At 37.1% G+C, this 20,059-nt stretch overlaps 2 protein-coding genes across 2 annotated transcripts in view; one reads left to right on the top strand and one right to left on the bottom strand.

The window, feature by feature from the left end:
- Positions 1–116: 116 nt before the first annotated feature.
- Positions 117–2,859, bottom strand: LOC149416541 (uncharacterized). Its single transcript, XM_089641269.1, has 3 exons — positions 2,776–2,859; positions 2,490–2,680; positions 117–736 (listed from the first exon to the last, which is right to left on the bottom strand). The coding sequence occupies exons 2-3, from the start codon at positions 2,623–2,625 to the stop codon at positions 117–119; spliced, it is 756 nt and encodes a 251-aa protein (XP_089497395.1). The 5' UTR covers positions 2,626–2,680; positions 2,776–2,859.
- A 138-nt stretch (positions 2,860–2,997) lies between these two features.
- Positions 2,998–20,059, top strand: part of LOC149416540 (BTB/POZ domain-containing protein KCTD3) — a 28,917-nt gene continuing 11,855 nt past the window's right edge. Inside the window, exons 1-11 of the mRNA XM_089641391.1 lie at positions 2,998–3,154; positions 4,578–4,891; positions 6,392–6,590; positions 7,055–7,149; positions 7,530–7,623; positions 10,949–11,133; positions 11,418–11,684; positions 12,695–12,811; positions 13,543–13,682; positions 14,200–14,380; positions 14,486–14,582. Coding sequence (XP_089497517.1) covers positions 3,093–3,154; positions 4,578–4,891; positions 6,392–6,590; positions 7,055–7,149; positions 7,530–7,623; positions 10,949–11,133; positions 11,418–11,684; positions 12,695–12,811; positions 13,543–13,682; positions 14,200–14,380; positions 14,486–14,582 — 1,751 coding nt within the window. The 5' untranslated portion in view covers positions 2,998–3,092. The remainder of the gene's footprint in view (positions 3,155–4,577; positions 4,892–6,391; positions 6,591–7,054; positions 7,150–7,529; positions 7,624–10,948; positions 11,134–11,417; positions 11,685–12,694; positions 12,812–13,542; positions 13,683–14,199; positions 14,381–14,485; positions 14,583–20,059) is intronic.

The raw sequence follows: 20,059 nt of genomic DNA, 5'->3' as shown, positions 1-20,059 counted from the left end.
AAGTTTTTGGAACTAGTTTGTTTTAATTTTACAATGTATTCATCATCGGATGAAGAACAGGCACTTTCATTTCTAGCTCCAGAGAGGAAGAAAACACATTACTTTTGACTATTGTTTTACTGTTGCGATGTTGAGTTTGTTGACGCGACTTCGTCGAGATGCATGAGTTCTTGTTCCATAATTACTTGAGCAATGTTCATTTTTGCTATTGCTTGCCTTCTAGCGGAAAATGTTTTGACCGTCTTTGCATGGGCCAAGAAAAGGCAATCGATTGCGTCAAATGATGTTTTATTTTTATTTTGAAAGTAATCAACCAAGTTTCCTACAGAAAACGATGGTTCGGAACGCTTCCTAAATATTTTTCTTTGTGTTAGGCGTGTTGGACGTGTTGGGGCTACAATTTTTGATGATTCTGGTGAAGGTGTTGAAAACACCATTTGTGTTTCGTTAACTTGCGAGTCGTCTTTTGATGTCTGAAAAGGTTTGGCATCTTCGGTATCTTCGGTAACAATTATTATTGATGATAGGTTTTCTGATTTAATGTTGGTTTGCGATGTTATAAGTCCCGCAGAAATGCTACTGTATTCATTATCAACGTCGAACACAGTCAAAAAATTCATTTGATCTGCCCAGAGCCATTTCTTTGTATTATTTGCTGCCTGGCCAGATTTTGTAGATTTAATGAATTTGGCATACGTGTCTTTCAAATTTTTCCATTTTCTTTTGATATCTTCACCTGAAACAAGATTATTTATGATACTTTTTACACAATTGGCCACAGTTTTAGAGTTGGATTTATAACATTGAGTGCAACCGTGAATAAATTCATCGAGTTCCGCCTCACGCTTAATACGCAAAAAAGTGTAAATAGCACTTGGTTTCAACTTAATTACTACAAGAAACAACTATTTATGTCGAGGAGATGGTAAAAGATGCATTAAAGATCAATTTTTGTTTCCCAAAGTTAAGTTTAAAGATTAGGAAATATGCATGAATTATTAACATAATCCAAACTGACAACCTAAAAACCTATTTTATGCATGTTTACGACTCCCCCGACTTAAATAGTTGTCTCTATTAGATATTTAAGTTGAAATCAAGTGTTGTTTTTTAAAGAGCCTTTGCATAAGACGGAATTAGACAACTTTACCCCACCATGAATTGCGACAGAAGTTTGTGAAAGATATAAAGATATGTGCACAAGATTAAGCCAGTGACAGACCACGCTAAAGCGCGCTATATTTTCGTGGCTTGGCCTATATACGCATATCGCTCACCATACATTCCTATTGGTAGTGTATGACGAGCGATATGCTGAAATAGACCAAGCCATGAGCGTATGGTGTGTTATATAATGTGTCGCCTACCTTATAAGAATATTTGCCCGAACCACCAAAAAAGAAATACAGTACGGTAGGCAAGCATGTCACCATCAAGTTTAGTGTTCAGACAAAACTAATTGATACAGATTACAATTTTATTTGCATCGATACTGGTGGATTCGGAAAATAAAACAGTGAAGGTTAACATTTGATATCTCAAAAATTATAATATAAGACTGATTTGCAAGAAGAGTTCTTGAAAATGCATTTGGCATATTAGCAAAAAAATTGAGATTTTTTTATAGGCCAATAGAAACTAAGTTTACCATTTATTCTGATAGTAAAAACGACACGCATATTGCACAATTTTTTGGGGATAATTTTTTTAATTATTCGACACACCGGAGACTTAAATTCGACATTTTACTAATTTAGATCTAAACAGTCGGAGATGCGCAGCAATACTAGTATCTTTCTTCGAGAAAAGTTTGAAAATAAATAACGTTTCCGTAGATCTATTAGGTATATTATTGTGCCACCCCCAACCCCAACTATATTTGTTTTGTTATAGTACTTACTGAAAAAAAGTCACCTATATTTGTATGCTAAGAAAATAAAAAAATATACAGGGTGTATCGGCAAGTACCCAACCAACTTTAACCAGCTATTCCTTAGCACATTTGGAGTAAAAAATGTTATGGGCGCTTTGCTGCCCGGTAACATTTTTTTCCATTAAAAACAAAAAATACATTAAAAAATCCACACTCCGTCACTGTCATTTGCATTGTTTCTCGTGTTCAACAGCTGTTATTAGCAAGTGTGTCAAAAAGTGTCCTCGCTATTTCGTACACACTAAATAATAATAGTTAAAAATGAGACGAATGGTGCCGTGCCACTTCGTTGTCATTGTAAAAGCGCGCCAACGTAGGTACGTACGTACATTATTCAACGAAACTCGAACAAAATATTGCCAGACGGGTTTTCAAACTTTGACAAAGGATAAAACACTGGTGACATGTGGTGAAAATATGAATAATAATTTTTTTATTAAAAAAAATGTTACCAGACAGCAAAGTGCCAATAACATTTTTTACTCCAAATGTGCCAAGGAATAGCTGGTTAAAGTTTGTCGGGTACGTGCCGATACACCCTGTATATTATACTGACCACTCTCATTTAGTTCCTTCCCGATTTCCAGCCATATCTTATCCTTTTTTCGCATGTTTTTGTAATCTTCGTGGGATGAATCGTATAAAATTGGAAAATTTCGAACCAACTCAATCAATTTTCCACTTTTTGCCATGATACGCGAAATTGTAGCGGTAGCGAAGAAAACGCGGCTGACGGCGAACTGAAATCTGGAATGAAAAAAACTTTATAAAATCCAGCGAAATTTCGCTTCTTCGATAAGTACAAGCCGCCATTTACTACAAAGACAACTGCGAATTTTTACCTTGCGAATAATTCGCTGTCGCTGCGAATATTTCGCGAATGGGTACTGCAACAATGACAGTTGCTGTCAAATAATGTCCGCCATCTACAGTATTTCAACGCAAACTGAACTGACATATTCAATGCTTCAGTTCTTACTTTTGGGTTTTAAAATCCATACATTTAAATTTGGGAAAAATATATTCTTCTGGCAATAACAATTTGTTTTGACAGATAGCCACGTATGGTGTGAATTTTTATATTGTTTACCTTTTTGTGATGGGAGTGTTATAAATTATTTATTTCTCCGTTTTCTATTCTAAAACATATTCATAAAAGATGACTACGTTTCATCAACATAAGATTGGTGACATAGTTCATTTGAATGTCGGGGGTACGAGGTAAATACAAAGCTATTTTTATTGTTCGTTTTCGTTATTTTAATGATAATTGTTATTAAAATATTTAAAATATTTGCTGAAATAAATGATAACCATTAAATTTAGTGATGCCTGACCGCTTCAACGAGCGACTTGAATGAGTCATCATTTTAATGTCCGGATCTTTAATATTCTGTGATGCTGTCGAAAGATTTATAATTTATTTGTTTTTTTCAAACATCTTGAATAATAATAGAAATGTATCCATCTTTAAAAACATTTTTAAGGATTCATGATCCAACCCATGTTGCACAAATATTTGTGAGTCATCTGAACTGAAAAATAAAGATGATTGGTGTTAATTCAGTATTGTTAGATTGATAAAGTTTTCGTTTATGATGAACGTCGTAGATTCCTTGTATATCCATTATTATTATTTAAATCATCCTAGTTGAAATTATGTCAGCTCCGCATAGGTTCGTTTCTATTTTAGGAGTGCTATCGACCTACTCTAAAGGCATTGTCGTCCTATCATTTAATCTGCATTTGTTTTCAAACAAATATTTATAAGAGGATGTAAATGAATAATATTTAAGCCTTTCATATGCTGTTTATATCGTAAAGCACGACTAACATGTTACTCTAAATACTTAAGGTATATCTTTTGAAGATATTAAATCTGATACAATGAGTGGTCTGGAAAATTTAGGCTAATTTAAGTGTAATGGTTAAGATTAAAAAAGGGACGCTTAGATGATTTGGGCGTGAAGGGTGAATGAGCAAAAAATCAGAAAGTTTGATCTTATTATTTTAATAAAAATCTAGATATGTTAAAGTGTTGGTAAACTAATTGAATTCCCCTGCATGCTGCTGGCTCTTTAAAAACAACAACACTTGATTTTACTTGAATATCTAACAGAGATAACTATTTAAGTCGGGGGTTTAAGTAAACATGCACAAAATAGGTTTTTATTGTTTAGTTTGGGTTATTTTAAAAATTTATGCGTATTTCCTAACCTTCAAATATAACTTTGGGAAAAAATGGACCTTTAATGCATCTTTTACCATCTCCCACCACATAATTAGTTATTTCTTGTAGAAATTAAGTTGAAACTAGGTCCGATTTTTATATATTTAAGCGCTCAGCGGAATTCGACAAGTTTGATGAACTTTTTTTAATTCTAATTATTTACTCTGAGCTTACGAAAAATTTTTTTAGAAAAAATGATTGTAATAGACGCCGGTAAAATTTAACCTAAAGTTGTATTTCACATAGAATTCGAAACATTACAATATATTTTTTTAAAATTATTTTTTACCTAATATTTTCTTAACTACCCATATAGAATTTATAGATAAATTATTTGCAATGTTGCTTGTACTAGAAATATACAAAGTGACGTTTAGCTTCTTATTTTAGTGCCCATCCTCTTTTTTTTTAAAGATTCTCCACATCATGGCAGACTCTCATGTGGGTCCCCGATTCGTTTTTCACGGCACTCCTCGGAGGGCGCATTCCCAGCCTCCGCGACGAGACGGGCGCCATATTTGTGGACCGTGACCCAATCATGTTCTCCGTAATCCTCAACTACCTCCGCACCAAGGATGTGGACCTCCGGGATGTCAACATCCGGGCGCTGAGGCACGAGGCGGACTATTTTGGGATCACGCCGCTCAGCAGAAGATTGGCGTTGTGCGATGAAATGTCTCACTCGTCATGCGGCGATGTTCTTTTCTATGGATATCTACCACCGCCAGGTATAAAGCTCTTTCATGAACCCTTTCAGCACCGCACTTTTGTTTCCACATATACACCATATTTTAAACTTGATAACACCTTAAATAACTTAATTTTTTAGCCTTATAATTTAGAATTTATTCTAATTTGATTTTTATTATTTTTAGGCCTAACAGGCTATTTTTCTATTACTTAGGAAAAACCTATCGCAAATCACAAACAATTGCTTAATTTTTTTTTTGAATATACAGTGTAATATACATAAATATAAAGATAACTTAAAAAAACACAAAAATAATAAAGGATCCCAGTCCAAGCAAAACAGTCGAAACGGGATATGTCGTTTTACGGCATTTGTCGCTGGAATGAAGATTGCAACCTAACAGCGAAAATAGACAACACAAGGAATATTCTTCGCAAGCGATACGCTAAATACGGGGCTATTTTACAAAATCCTTGTTCCTGATGAAGAACAATAGTATTGAAAGGATTTTAAAGGACTTTGTTTTAGGGAAATTCAAATTTCATCATCCTGATATTGTTTGGACTTCCGGTTGTTATCCTTTTGAACCCGTTAATTTGCTCCGTTTTATCTATACCCGTACGCGGTACATATTTTCAAATACCTATGCACGCAATTAAATGTCAAATTATAGCATTCTGGCATGATTTATTGGACTATATAGACAGAACAGATTATTCTCCACAATATGAAAACAAATCCTCGTGTGTCAACACTCTTAGATGTTTATAAAAACAAAAACATCAATTTCATACAAAGACGTACCGTATCTTTTGAATGTGGTCCCGCCATTCACTCGGCGTGTGTGTACTTAGGTGATAGACACAAGTGGGACACCATGATCACTTATCATTTTTAGTTATGAAAAGTTGTGAATGACATACTAGTACTAACGCCATCCGTTGACAAAAATGTAAACTAAAGGACTAAAAGGCGCGAAGAGGCGCACTTGATTATCGATCTTTTTTTATGAAATACAATTTTATTTTTGAGAAATTCTTGTAGATGTCAGCATCGTGATAGTTCTACGATTGTCCAAGTGAGCAAGAAATACATTTATGACGAAAGAGCGCTGGAATATCGGCCGTCAAAGTTTCCGTATCAACTGTTGATACAGCCGCGTGTGAGTATAGACTTTTTGCCGAAACAACAGTTGATACGGCCGCATGCAAAGACTTAAACAAGACAGATGATGGTCTGTAGATGCCCGTTGCAAGATGAGACCAGTCCTGTCAAAAATAAAATAGTGGAAGTAATTATTTATGAAGATTTTTACAATAAAATAAATTAGGATTATTAGTGTGCAGTATTGCACCCCATATTTATTACTTTTTATGCTATTATATAGATTATAATTTTATTGTGAACTATCTAAGTATGTGGGAAAAGTTTTAGTTGCCCCAATGGGGCGGGCAATATGCCGATGCGAAAGAAGTACAGCCCCCCAATCTTGGCGGCTGGTATGTCGATGGGTTAATGAATGAGATCAATCTTTTAGCAAATCTCTCCCCGCCAAACACAATAACCCCCGTGACACCCCGGCCCTCCCAGAGCAAGTCCACGGGGCGCAGCAGCACCCAGAGCAGTGGCAGCAGCACGGGAGAGGGTGGCAGCTCGGCGGGGGGGCGCACGCACTCTAGGAACTCCTCTCTGGACCTGCGCCTGGTGGGGCGTGTTACCACCACAGATCAAATTAGGTAGGATCCCTGATTCATATTAACTTCCAATGTTTAATAAGACTACGCTAAGCATATATGATGGTATAACTGATGGATTATACTAATCTCAAGAATTATACCCTTGCAAATTTATTGCAATCTTTAGAGTATAGGCGTGGTGTGAGAGTGTCTATCCTTGTTCTACCTGTATTTCAATGGACGATGTTTCGAAGAACTGGCATCATTGATCCCTTCGTCACCAGTGCATAATCGAGAAACACGCCAAACGCGCACCCATCATTTGTACATAGGATATTCTTGAGTTCAACAGCTCTGCTGTGGAACAATTTGCCGGCTGCTGTGTTTACCCCCTCCTACAGCATGGGCCCCTTTCACAGCATTTCTAAAGATGACGTAGGTCCTCAGGGAAAACAATTTCCCTCAGCCTTCGGTGTGAAATTGATGTAAAAAAAAACCTTAATATTCAACGGTTTTATTTTCAGATGTAATCGAGGTCATTCAAGAACTGCTTCATTAGATTTACGAAATGGCGTCCAAGATATTCTCACAAAACCCGTAGTTCCAACCAGACCAGATAGTGAGTAAAATGATTATTCTACTTTCATTAGTAATTCATTTCATTTGGGTAAAGTAAACTAATTCCAAATCTTTCTCATAACTTTGTATTTTGACTTGTTGAAAATACATTTTGAAACTGATCATTTTGATAACCTTATAAAACAGAACATAATAAAAGAACATTAATAATAAAAATCTTATTACCATCATTGAAAGCGGAAGATGTTGCTTGTGCAATTATGCAGGACTTAGCAAGTTGAGGAATCGAACTCACTACACCCGGGTGAGAACCCAACGAATTTATCTTTAGTCACTTTTCCTTTTTGTTAACTTTTCTTTAATGTTCTGTTTTGTCATGGAACCCACAATTTTGTATTTAACACATCATTTTTATTTCAGTAAATGGCTGGCCAGACCACCTCCGAGTACAGATTATCAAAGCCCATCACAACTGGATAGTTGTAGCCTACACACATCTCGTTGTTGGCTATCGGTGAATATAGTTTTTCATTCCTATTTATGTACAGCCTTAAATGTGGTGTAAATTTTATACAATTGATAAACAACTGTGTATGTGAATACCTTACTAATAGAAACGTAAATCATTTCATGGAAATATATATATATATATAATTATACAGACAAAGAGGGTTCTTTACCTATTGTATACACTTGAAACTTCTCATCTAATTTTGTAATATTTTTAAGGTATTTTAAATATGCTATATACAGTAGAACCCTGTTAATTCGAACCCCGATATTTCGAAAAACCCACAATTTAAAATTTTCGCCAAAAAAAATCCCAGAAATTTTTTTTCATACAAAAATGTTTTTTAACTCGAAATTCGAAATTTATTTTTGTCAATGCACGAAAATTTGTTTGTGTAATTAAAAAAAAATCAATATTTGCAAATATTAATTATACAATTTCGTAAATCTGAATTTGAAAGACAGCCGTGACGCCAAAACGGGGTATCGCGTTTTTACATGCTTGTACATCGTCTATTTGTATGTATTATTATTTTGTAAATCTGAATTGATTTACACTGGAATGTCGTATTTTTTCTAATATTTGGGTTTCAGGGCCCGTAATTGAATTCACAAAAATTTATTGCATTTTATGAATTTACTTTTAATATCTGAATTTAATGGGTAGACTGCGACGGAAATTGGCAATTTCGCGGAAATAAGTCATATGATTACGATTTTACTCTTAATACACTACTTGAATTTGATGGGGTGGCTGAGGAACCTGATTTTCAGCAATTTTTTTTTCTCTTAAAATTTTGAATTACGTGGGAACGTTAATTTGATTTTTTGAGTTTTCGAATTAACGGGGTTTTACTGTATTTCTTCTTTTTGAAGATGTTGTAAAAACAAATACCATTTTATAAACTACATAAAATTATGTACCTTTTTGGATTTTTGAATTTGAAATCCATAAATTAGGATATTTTAATTTTATCATGAAAAAGTTGAAAAAAAAAAAAACACATTTTTTACTACAGATGTCAAAAAATTGTAGAAAATACAAAATGTTGAAAACACATTCCTTTTGTTTAGAGAATCTGCAAGAAAATTGTCACTTCACTTTTTATTTCGTTCATACAATAAAAAAAATTATAATAATAATTCCCAGAGAATAAACAAACAAAAAAATTACATTTTGGTTTCATAGTTTGCGCACTATAAATGTCGATTTTTAGGATTTGTATTTACCTAGAAATTTCATAGAATTCTTATTAACCACTCGGAACATTAGAACGTCAAAAGACGTAAATATGATAATAGCGGTCAAGACATTAGAACGTCTTTTCACGTAAACGCGCGAGATTTTACAAAAATCGATTTATTTCCATCACTAGTATACGGATTGCCATGATTTAAAAAACAGAGTATCGATAATGAATAACGCTACGCGTCTGTATTCAAGAATATCTATGGAAGGTAGAGGTGCATTATCTAAGTCGATTGGATCTGTCATCTTGTTCGTTCATAATTTATTGCGTTTCTAAATAATTTATTAAAAATATTTTAGTTTGGACGGTTAATATTTTGAGGTGACTAATAGTTTTTAATTATATTTCTTCAATATATAAAGTGTTATTTCATTATGATACTCAGAAAAAAGTACATTTTTTACAGCTTTGAAATAATGGTCAGCGATTTTTACATATTTTTGACGTTTTCAGAAAATGTATATTTTGAAACGCAAATATTTACGTATAACGATACAATACGATAGTGAATTTCATAATCTTTCCAAAACATTTTTTAGAATGAGGCTACGTTTCCCAAAACGTGAGTTATGAAGCTTTTAACAAAATTCGTAAATATCACAAAAATTTTCACGTTTTGACAGTTCGCAAAGGAACACAAAGTAAATAAAAGTCTTTGTCTGAGAGGTTAAATTCACGCAGTTAACAGTCAATTAAAAAATAATACATATATCCAAAATAACTCTCTTTTTCAAAACGGGTCAGTCTGCTAAAATGCAACATTTTTAGCTCTTTCGGAGCACAGTTAAAGACCTTTTTTTATTAGTATGTACCAAATCGAATTTGAGCTTGTATAGTCTTTATTCAATGTGTCACTAAAACACCGTTTGAGAGTTGGGAAGTGTTTTTATTTGTTGAGGCTGGTAATATTCTTTGAGGAAATATAATATGTAGGGTTAACTAGACTATTATTGCCCGCAACTGGTGATTGATTGCCCAATCTCACTTTAATTGTACTTTTCGCCTACGGGTTAAGAAAGAATTACAATATTCGAAAACGTATGATAAATTTGGAGCCCGCACCAAGTGAAGTACTCCCTCATGGAGAAGGTTCAGAAGAAATTTCTGAGATTTCTCTACCTGAGGGAGTTGGCTATGACCCGTGGCTCTATCCTACTGACTTTCTCTTGGGTATGAACCATCTACGGGTCAGAAGGGATGTGCTCATTACTTAACCTTTCTTCAGACTATTTTGTGGATGGTTTTAATACTTGACTATTATGGAGAGGTTTAATTTCTATGTTCCCGATGGTTATCTCTGTCACCGACAGCATAGACTGTTTTAACTCCCGGCCTGTAGGACTGGCTTGCCTATCTATGGTCATGCCAGTAGGGAGAGCTATGTTGTTAATTAGTAGTGTAATAATGTAGTGAAAGAAATGAAGAATAAACATAAACGATCACCTCTTAAGAAGTGACCTCGTTAAAATATCACCTCTAAAATGTTTTAACTAGTACAGCTTTATACTTCCATATATTAAAAACTTCAGTTAACATTGCATAATAGTTACCAATAGTATGTAATCTATTTATAGCAGAATTGTAGCCAGAAACCGTAGTGTAATTGCTACAATAATACATACTAAGGGAACCTTGGTCTAATGGTAGTAAAATGAAAGTGAATCAACATTAATATATGGGGCTATCCACTTGTAATTTAAATTTTATATAAAAAAATGAGATTAAAATTTTTTCTTCCGATGTTTAACTACAAAAATTTCAATAAATGTAATAAAAAATCATCCCTCGTGGTGATTTTTCACAAAAACTGCGCTATACAAGTTATTCAATTGTTATTAATCTAATGATTCTAAAGGAATTCCAAGTCTAAAATATGAATTCACCTCAAAAATATTAATATATTTAACAGAGTTTAAACGGCAAGCTTTGTTGCTGCTTGTATAAAATCTGCTTTTATGTATTTATTTATTTTCCTAATGTATCTTTAAAAACGAATTAAAATTGTGTTGTAATGTTTTTAAAACTTCTTTCACTTTATGTTTTTGAAGATGCAAATGAGTAAAATATTATTTCTTGCAGGTTGACGGACACATGCGGGTGGTGCGTGGTGTTCCAATCCCCGGCACAGGAAGCGCCCATTGAGCGGGTCGCCCTGAACGCCAAAGTGGGCGGTGGGGAGGTCATGCTGGGGGTGGCGTGCGGCCCCCTAATCAAGCTGTGGGCCATCTCCTCGCACATGGATCCCATTCGGAGGACCCTAGTGGGTAAATATCTGCACATTTTCACTAGGGTGAATGTTGCGATCTTTGGGGACAGGGCATTCAATGAGCTGGATCCATGTTCTTTGAATGACCTGCCGTCTAGTCTGTGTTCAAAAACATGCTTTGAAAAATTTAACCGCAGCTGGTTCATACACGAATGTGATTTGGAAAGTCAACCCTACTGCGCGTGTATGATCTACACGTACTCTACGTGCTAGCTACACTCGGAAGTTCTGCCTTCTATAATTTCCAAAGAAGTTTTTTCACAAAACGTGATTATTTTGCAGGCACATTCAACCTCGGCGTTCGCGTGGAACACCTCCTGTTCATCGGCCCCCAGCTGGTGGCCCTGTCCAGCAGCGGCGGAAGCGGGGCCCCGCGGGGAGGAGCGGCCGGCGCGGCAGCAGCAGGGGCAGGGGGCGGGGGCAAGGCCGGCGTGTGGCATACGTCCACGCAGCATTGGCAGGTGCAGGACATCGCCCCCCTCACCTCCTTCGATACGGCCGGCTCCTTCCTGCTGCTCGGGACTATCAATGGGGCCATTAATTATATAGGTCAGTTCATCTGAAAATATTAATTTATACAGGCATTCTTAACACAGTGAAACCCACTTACCGAAGTTCCCACAGAAGTTAACAGAGTTCACTGTATAATAATAATAATAATTGGATAATTGATATAGCACCGTTTTCATGGAAAATCACCTCAAGGGCGCTGTACAATTTATTACGAGTTCCGAGGCTCTATCTAATTTTATTATTTACAAACAGTTTCAGAAAAACATACTTATTATTTACAAACAGAAACAGAAAAACATACTTACCCGGCAGGCCACTTCATATAAACACACTTTTATTAAAAAGTTTACGACTTTGAACGCAGAGGACACTATAATGAAAACACTGGACATTGATTTTACATTTGCTATTACATATACCCTTCTTTACTGTTTATATTACATTTATTAAAAGATTAATGGCAAAAGTGGAGTTGATATTTCTTTTAAAAGACTGGAGAATTTTTTATAAAATGACTTTAAAAAGCTTACAAATTCTTAGTTCTTTACATTTTTTACACATTTATTTATTTACAATGTCGCGCACTGTGAAGGTATATGACTGTCTAAAAAGGTGTGTTTTAAGTTTAGCTCTAAATTCTGTTGAGTCTGTCATCATTCTTAAATCATTTGGCAGTCCATTCCAGGCTTTAGGTCCTGACACTCCAAAAGCACGCTCACGGAAATTAGTATCTGGTGTGCGCTTTGGTTCCTTCAACCTTCCGATAGCTGATGACGCTAAGCTTCTGATTGATAAGCTGACCTAAGGGTTAACTGTAATACACATTTACATTTACATTTTATAGACATTTGAGCAAATGAAGATTTTTGAGATGTTCTGAAATGTGGGAATGCTTAAATACGCCGGTGATAAGTCTTGCCGCAACGTTCATTGGGGACAGGTTTTCTTACAAATAAATATGGAACGCACTTCTATTGTGTATTATCTGTTCATTGCACTCGTATTATACGTATTTATCTACAAAGTTTTTCCGATTGTTCCGCCAGATATGCAGAAGTTCCCGCTGCGCATGAAGGACAATGACCTGCTGGTGACGCAGCTCTACCGAGATCCAAACCACGAGCCCATCACCGCCATCTCCGTCTATCTCACTCCTAAAACTAGTAAGTTTATTACTTTTAAAATTAAGGATGTGTTCTTTCACAAAATTTGAACAATTCATCAAATTTCAAATTTAAAACTCAAGTTCTATTTAAATTCTGCTATTATTTCACCACAGGCTGGTTTTTTCACAGTACTTGGATAATAACAGAACTAGCATATGACTTTCACAAAACTTGAATATTAACATGTGTATGCCACATAGCAGAACGGACATACTGGCTCGGCATAGCATGACACGAGGTAAAAAAATAAAATAATAAAATTTCCAAGACTGTTGACATTTTTAACACTGAAAGATTTAAGAAGCATGTAAATGCTACATATTACCCGTTGTAATATGTATGTTATGTCTCTTTTTCTTTCTCTTTTCAAAAATATACGTTACACGTGTATTGTAAATGGACACATAATCTGTAATGCACAAAAAAAACTTTGAAATTTGATGAATTCTTGTTAAAATTCTGTGAAACAACCGTTCAGTACTGTTTGAATGAACTGTTTCATTGTTTGCAACATTCCTCTTAAATTTTCAGGCACTGTTTTTAATTAATTTTGAGTATTAAATGATTTGTCCATGCATAATGTTTTTTTTGTCAATTTAATAGGTTTTTGAAGCATGGTCCACCTGTGTTTACGCTTTTAATGGAAACAATAATTTAATGGTTTCCTCTATTTCCTCTCAACCATTCAGAAACTCCATTAAACCTCACACAACAAATCCTAATTGCAGGTTTATGTGGCAACTGGATTGAGATAGCGTATGGAACTCGCGGGGGCTCCGTGAGGGTCATCGTACAGCATCCTGAGACTGTAGGACACGGACCTCAGCTCTTTCAAACATTCACCGTTCACCAGAGTCCTGTCACTAAGGTAAAACTATTGTATAAAGGTATATAATTCCATTTTTTAAAAAAACAGTTAAAATATTATATTTTTCTTCATACAATCAGTTCCAATTTTGACACTTAACTCCATATACATATTCTTATGAATGGCTATTCTTTTATTATAAGCATCAATTACTCGCCTGAAATATCCATACAAATTGAAAAAATCTCCCGAGTAAAAATAAATGCCGCCGACGGGAATATATAATAATTTGTTATCCTTTGTGCTATGCATAAAAACCTTGTCGTATAAACATTAGTTTATCATTAAAAAAATATATATAGCTATTCTTTTCATAAGCAGAAGCATTCTGTAGGTAAATTTCTTCTTTTTAAAGGCGATGATCCTCATAAAAATATTTTTTTTATAAATACTTTCAGCTTTACAAATCCTACAATTATAAAATCCAGTGATTTTTCGTGGGTCTACAGAAGTTATCTTATAATATCTTAACTTGTGCTCACAGAATGAATAAATATTGGAGGTATGTCGTGTCCAGGTGTCCCTGTCGGAGAAGTACCTGGTGTCCGTGTGCAGCGAGTACAACCACGTGAGGTCGTGGAAGGTGACCCGCTTCCGGGGCATGATCAGCACGCAGCCCGGCACAACCCCCGAGGCTTCCTTCAAGGTGCTCTCCCTCGAGCCCAGCGATCCCAATGTTGTCTCTTCAAATGATTGCGGTCAGTACAAAATATTGCAATTCACAAAATTGGTAATGTAAAAATCAAAAGATTCTTTGAGGTGACACCTTTGTTTATTTTATTTATAATACCTTTGTTTTGCAGGGCCTTATGGAGAGCAAGATGAAGAACAAATCTTTGTACAGAAAGTAGTTCCCGAAACGGACACGCTGTATGTGAGACTGGCTTCTAATGGGAAAAGGTATGTTGTAACCACTGACACTTTGTACAGAAAGTAGTTCCCGAAACGGACACGCTGTATGTGAGACTGGCTTCTAATGGGAAAAGGTATGTTGTAACCACTGACACTTTGTACAGAAAGTAGTTCCCGAAACGGACACGCTGTATGTGAGACTGGCTTCTAATGGGAAAAGGTATGTTGTAACCACTGACACTTTGTACAGAAAGTAGTTCCCGAAACGGACACGCTGTATGTGAGACTGGCTTCTAATGGGAAAAGGTATGTTGTAACCACTGACACTTTGTACAGAAAGTAGTTCCCGAAACGGACACGCTGTATGTGAGACTGGCTTCTAATGGGAAAAGGTATGTTGTAACCACTGACACTTTGTACAGAAAGTAGTTCCCGAAACGGACACGCTGTATGTGAGACTGGCTTCTAATGGGAAAAGGTATGTTGTAACCACTGACACTTTGTACAGAAAGTAGTTCCCGAAACGGACACGCTGTATGTGAGACTGGCTTCTAATGGGAAAAGGTATGTTGTAACCACTGACACTTTGTACAGAAAGTAGTTCCCGAAACGGACACGCTGTATGTGAGACTGGCTTCTAATGGGAAAAGGTATGTTGTAACCACTGACACTTTGTACAGAAAGTAGTTCCCGAAACGGACACGCTGTATGTGAGACTGGCTTCTAATGGGAAAAGGTATGTTGTAACCACTGACACTTTGTACAGAAAGTAGTTCCCGAAACGGACACGCTGTATGTGAGACTGGCTTCTAATGGGAAAAGGTATGTTGTAACCACTGACACTTTGTACAGAAAGTAGTTCCCGAAACGGACACGCTGTATGTGAGACTGGCTTCTAATGGGAAAAGGTATGTTGTAACCACTGACACTTTGTACAGAAAGTAGTTCCCGAAACGGACACGCTGTATGTGAGACTGGCTTCTAATGGGAAAAGGTATGTTGTAACCACTGACACTTTGTACAGAAAGTAGTTCCCGAAACGGACACGCTGTATGTGAGACTGGCTTCTAATGGGAAAAGGTATGTTGTAACCACTGACACTTTGTACAGAAAGTAGTTCCCGAAACGGACACGCTGTATGTGAGACTGGCTTCTAATGGGAAAAGGTATGTTGTAACCACTGACACTTTGTACAGAAAGTAGTTCCCGAAACGGACACGCTGTATGTGAGACTGGCTTCTAATGGGAAAAGGTATGTTGTAACCACTGACACTTTGTACAGAAAGTAGTTCCCGAAACGGACACGCTGTATGTGAGACTGGCTTCTAATGGGAAAAGGTATGTTGTAACCACTGACACTTTGTACAGAAAGTAGTTCCCGAAACGGACACGCTGTATGTGAGACTGGCTTCTAATGGGAAAAGGTATGTTGTAACCACTGACACTTTGTACAGAAAGTAGTTCCCGAAACGGACACGCTGTATGTGAGACTGGCTTCTAATGGGAAAAGGTATGTTGTAACCACTGACACTTTGTACAGAAAGTAGTTCCCGAAACGGACACGCTGTATGTGAGACTGGCTTCTAATGGGAAAAGGTATGTTGTAACCACTGACACTTTGTACAGAAAGTAGTTCCCGAAAGGGACACGCTGTATGTGAGACTGGCTTCTAATGGGAAAAGGTATGTTGTAACCACTGACACTTTGTACAGAAAGTAGTTCCCGAAAGGGACACGCTGTATGTGAGACTGGCTTCTAATGGGAAAAGGTATGTTGTAACCACTGACACTTTGTACAGAAAGTAGTTCCCGAAACGGACACGCTGTATGTGAGACTGGCTTCTAATGGGAAAAGGTATGTTGTAACCACTGACACTTTGTACAGAAAGTAGTTCCCGAAACGGACACGCTGTATGTGAGACTGGCTTCTAATGGGAAAAGGTATGTTGTAACCACTGACACTTTGTACAGAAAGTAGTTCCCGAAAGGGACACGCTGTATGTGAGACTGGCTTCTAATGGGAAAAGGTATGTTGTAACCACTGACACTTTGTACAGAAAGTAGTTCCCGAAAGGGACACGCTGTATGTGAGACTGGCTTCTAATGGGAAAAGGTATGTTGTAACCACTGACACTTTGTACAGAAAGTAGTTCCCGAAAGGGACACGCTGTATGTGAGACTGGCTTCTAATGGGAAAAGGTATGTTGTAACCACTGACACTTTGTACAGAAAGTAGTTCCCGAAACGGACACGCTGTATGTGAGACTGGCTTCTAATGGGAAAAGGTATGTTGTAACCACTGACACTTTGTACAGAAAGTAGTTCCCGAAACGGACACGCTGTATGTGAGACTGGCTTCTAATGGGAAAAGGTATGTTGTAACCACTGACACTTTGTACAGAAAGTAGTTCCCGAAACGGACACGCTGTATGTGAGACTGGCTTCTAATGGGAAAAGGTATGTTGTAACCACTGACACTTTGTACAGAAAGTAGTTCCCGAAACGGACACGCTGTATGTGAGACTGGCTTCTAATGGGAAAAGGTATGTTGTAACCACTGACACTTTGTACAGAAAGTAGTTCCCGAAACGGACACGCTGTATGTGAGACTGGCTTCTAATGGGAAAAGGTATGTTGTAACCACTGACACTTTGTACAGAAAGTAGTTCCCGAAACGGACACGCTGTATGTGAGACTGGCTTCTAATGGGAAAAGGTATGTTGTAACCACTGACACTTTGTACAGAAAGTAGTTCCCGAAACGGACACGCTGTATGTGAGACTGGCTTCTAATGGGAAAAGGTATGTTGTAACCACTGACACTTTGTACAGAAAGTAGTTCCCGAAAGGGACACGCTGTATGTGAGACTGGCTTCTAATGGGAAAAGGTATGTTGTAACCACTGACACTTTGTACAGAAAGTAGTTCCCGAAAGGGACACGCTGTATGTGAGACTGGCTTCTAATGGGAAAAGGTATGTTGTAACCACTGACACTTTGTACAGAAAGTAGTTCCCGAAAGGGACACGCTGTATGTGAGACTGGCTTCTAATGGGAAAAGGTATGTTGTAACCACTGACACTTTGTACAGAAAGTAGTTCCCGAAAGGGACACGCTGTATGTGAGACTGGCTTCTAATGGGAAAAGGTATGTTGTAACCACTGACACTTTGTACAGAAAGTAGTTCCCGAAACGGACACGCTGTATGTGAGACTGGCTTCTAATGGGAAAAGGTATGTTGTAACCACTGACACTTTGTACAGAAAGTAGTTCCCGAAACGGACACGCTGTTTGTGAGACTGGCTTCTAATGGGAAAAGGTATGTTGTAACCACTGACACTTTGTACAGAAAGTAGTTCCCGAAAGGGACACGCTGTATGTGAGACTGGCTTCTAATGGGAAAAGGTATGTTGTAACCACTGACACTTTGTACAGAAAGTAGTTCCCGAAAGGGACACGCTGTATGTGAGACTGGCTTCTAATGGGAAAAGGTATGTTGTAACCACTGACACTTTGTACAGAAAGTAGTTCCCGAAAGGGACACGCTGTATGTGAGACTGGCTTCTAATGGGAAAAGGTATGTTGTAACCACTGACACTTTGTACAGAAAGTAGTTCCCGAAACGGACACGCTGTATGTGAGACTGGCTTCTAATGGGAAAAGGTATGTTGTAACCACTGACACTTTGTACAGAAAGTAGTTCCCGAAACGGACACGCTGTATGTGAGACTGGCTTCTAATGGGAAAAGGTATGTTGTAACCACTGACACTTTGTACAGAAAGTAGTTCCCGAAAGGGACACGCTGTATGTGAGACTGGCTTCTAATGGGAAAAGGTATGTTGTAACCACTGACACTTTGTACAGAAAGTAGTTCCCGAAACGGACACGCTGTATGTGAGACTGGCTTCTAATGGGAAAAGGTATGTTGTAACCACCGACATCAAAATAAATATACCTGGCCTAAAGTTAAATTTACGTATCATTTCGATGGCCCGGAGGCAACAGCATGAAGCCTATTTTGGCACCAGTGGGGTTACAGCATGTCATGAATAAACTATGACAACATTTGTACATTCTCCACCTGTGAGCGTTAAACGAAATAACCAGAACCTGCGCAGAAAAGTAAAGTTTGCAGCGCAGTCCGTTGTGGGATTTTTCTGCGCAGATTTGAATGTTTATTTCTAGGCTTTCTCTCATCATTATCGTGTTCGTTTACCGCGGTGAGAGAATTGTTAAAAAATTGTAAAAGTATGAAACTAAATACTGTAACAAAATATTCAATAATGGAAACAAGCCGAATTTTTTTAACCCGATTTGGGATTCGCAGTTACGGTTACTGGAAAAATATTGCATGGAGAAATACGCTTGTAAAAATGACCACTTTCATTATTATTATTTAATGATCTGGCAGCATTCTGCTGATGCGATCATGTCTGATTTCACAGTAAGTTTAACAGTAATTGAGTTGTTTTAAATTTAAAAATAAGTTAATCGTTTTTTTCCAAATGAGAATCCAATGGAGGTTTAAATTGGTACTATCACTACTACTTTTTTTTTTTTTAAATAAACTTTATGTCCGGGTTAAATCTTCCCCACAGGAAAAACTAAAACCTTCCGCACACTTTTCCACAAATGATCATCTAGTCAATCCACATTATGCAAGTGCATTATGTAAGCTAGAGGTGAGTCCTGTGAGTACTTTCCGATATTGGGTACAGTGAGTACAGGTACAAAAAAATACCCGGTGCAAAATACTTTCAAATATTTTATACCTACTTTGAGTATCTGGGGACGGAGACTGAAGGGGACCTGAGGCGTGCCGAGGTACAAAATATTCTTAAATATTTTATACCTACCATGGGTATCTGGGGACTGGGGATGGCGAGTCACGGGGACCTTAAGCGTGCTGGGCACTGAGAAGGGAAGTTGAGGGGAAGGGAAGGGAGGAACAAGAAGGAATAATGTTACTCACAGGTGTTCAAAATAAATAATGTTTGCAAGCTTTTTATATAATTTTTATTTTTTGTACTTTCGTAGCGTAATGTTGTAAGGCGTATTACATTTATTAACCCGGAGGCTGCCGTGCGCATCTATGTTTGATTGAAGATTCCGGGCCCTCGCTGCCACGCGCAATCATACGTGATTTTAATTTCATCTTGCGATATCTCGGAACTTTCTGTATAGATGGCGCAAAACTCAGGCTTAAAAAATAATTTTAACCTTTATCTAGCGACATCTCTACACAGATGTGACAAATGATTTTGTTTATATTATGAAAGACCTCGTCAAACTGAAGACTACAATATTTCCCCTCTCAGTGTTTGAATTCCCCGCGCGCGCGTAGTTGTGTTAGTGTATCACGTGGTTCTTTCTTATCTCGACGGTTCGCGAATACTTAGAATCTGCAACGAATCGTGGTTCTAACGTTATTATTTTAACAAATTGTTTTTATTAAGTGGTCATATTTTTAGTGCAAATAAGTTTTGTGGTAATCAACATGTTTTGTTTTTTTAAATGAAATAAGTTG

Source organism: Hesperophylax consimilis, chromosome 16 (genome assembly GCF_061612785.1).
Source record: "Hesperophylax consimilis isolate HC1 chromosome 16, BYU_Hcon_1.0, whole genome shotgun sequence".
NCBI lineage: Eukaryota > Metazoa > Arthropoda > Insecta > Trichoptera > Limnephilidae > Hesperophylax > Hesperophylax consimilis.
Note: the sequence above shows the minus strand (reverse complement) of the source record. Positions and strands in the feature narration are given on the sequence as shown.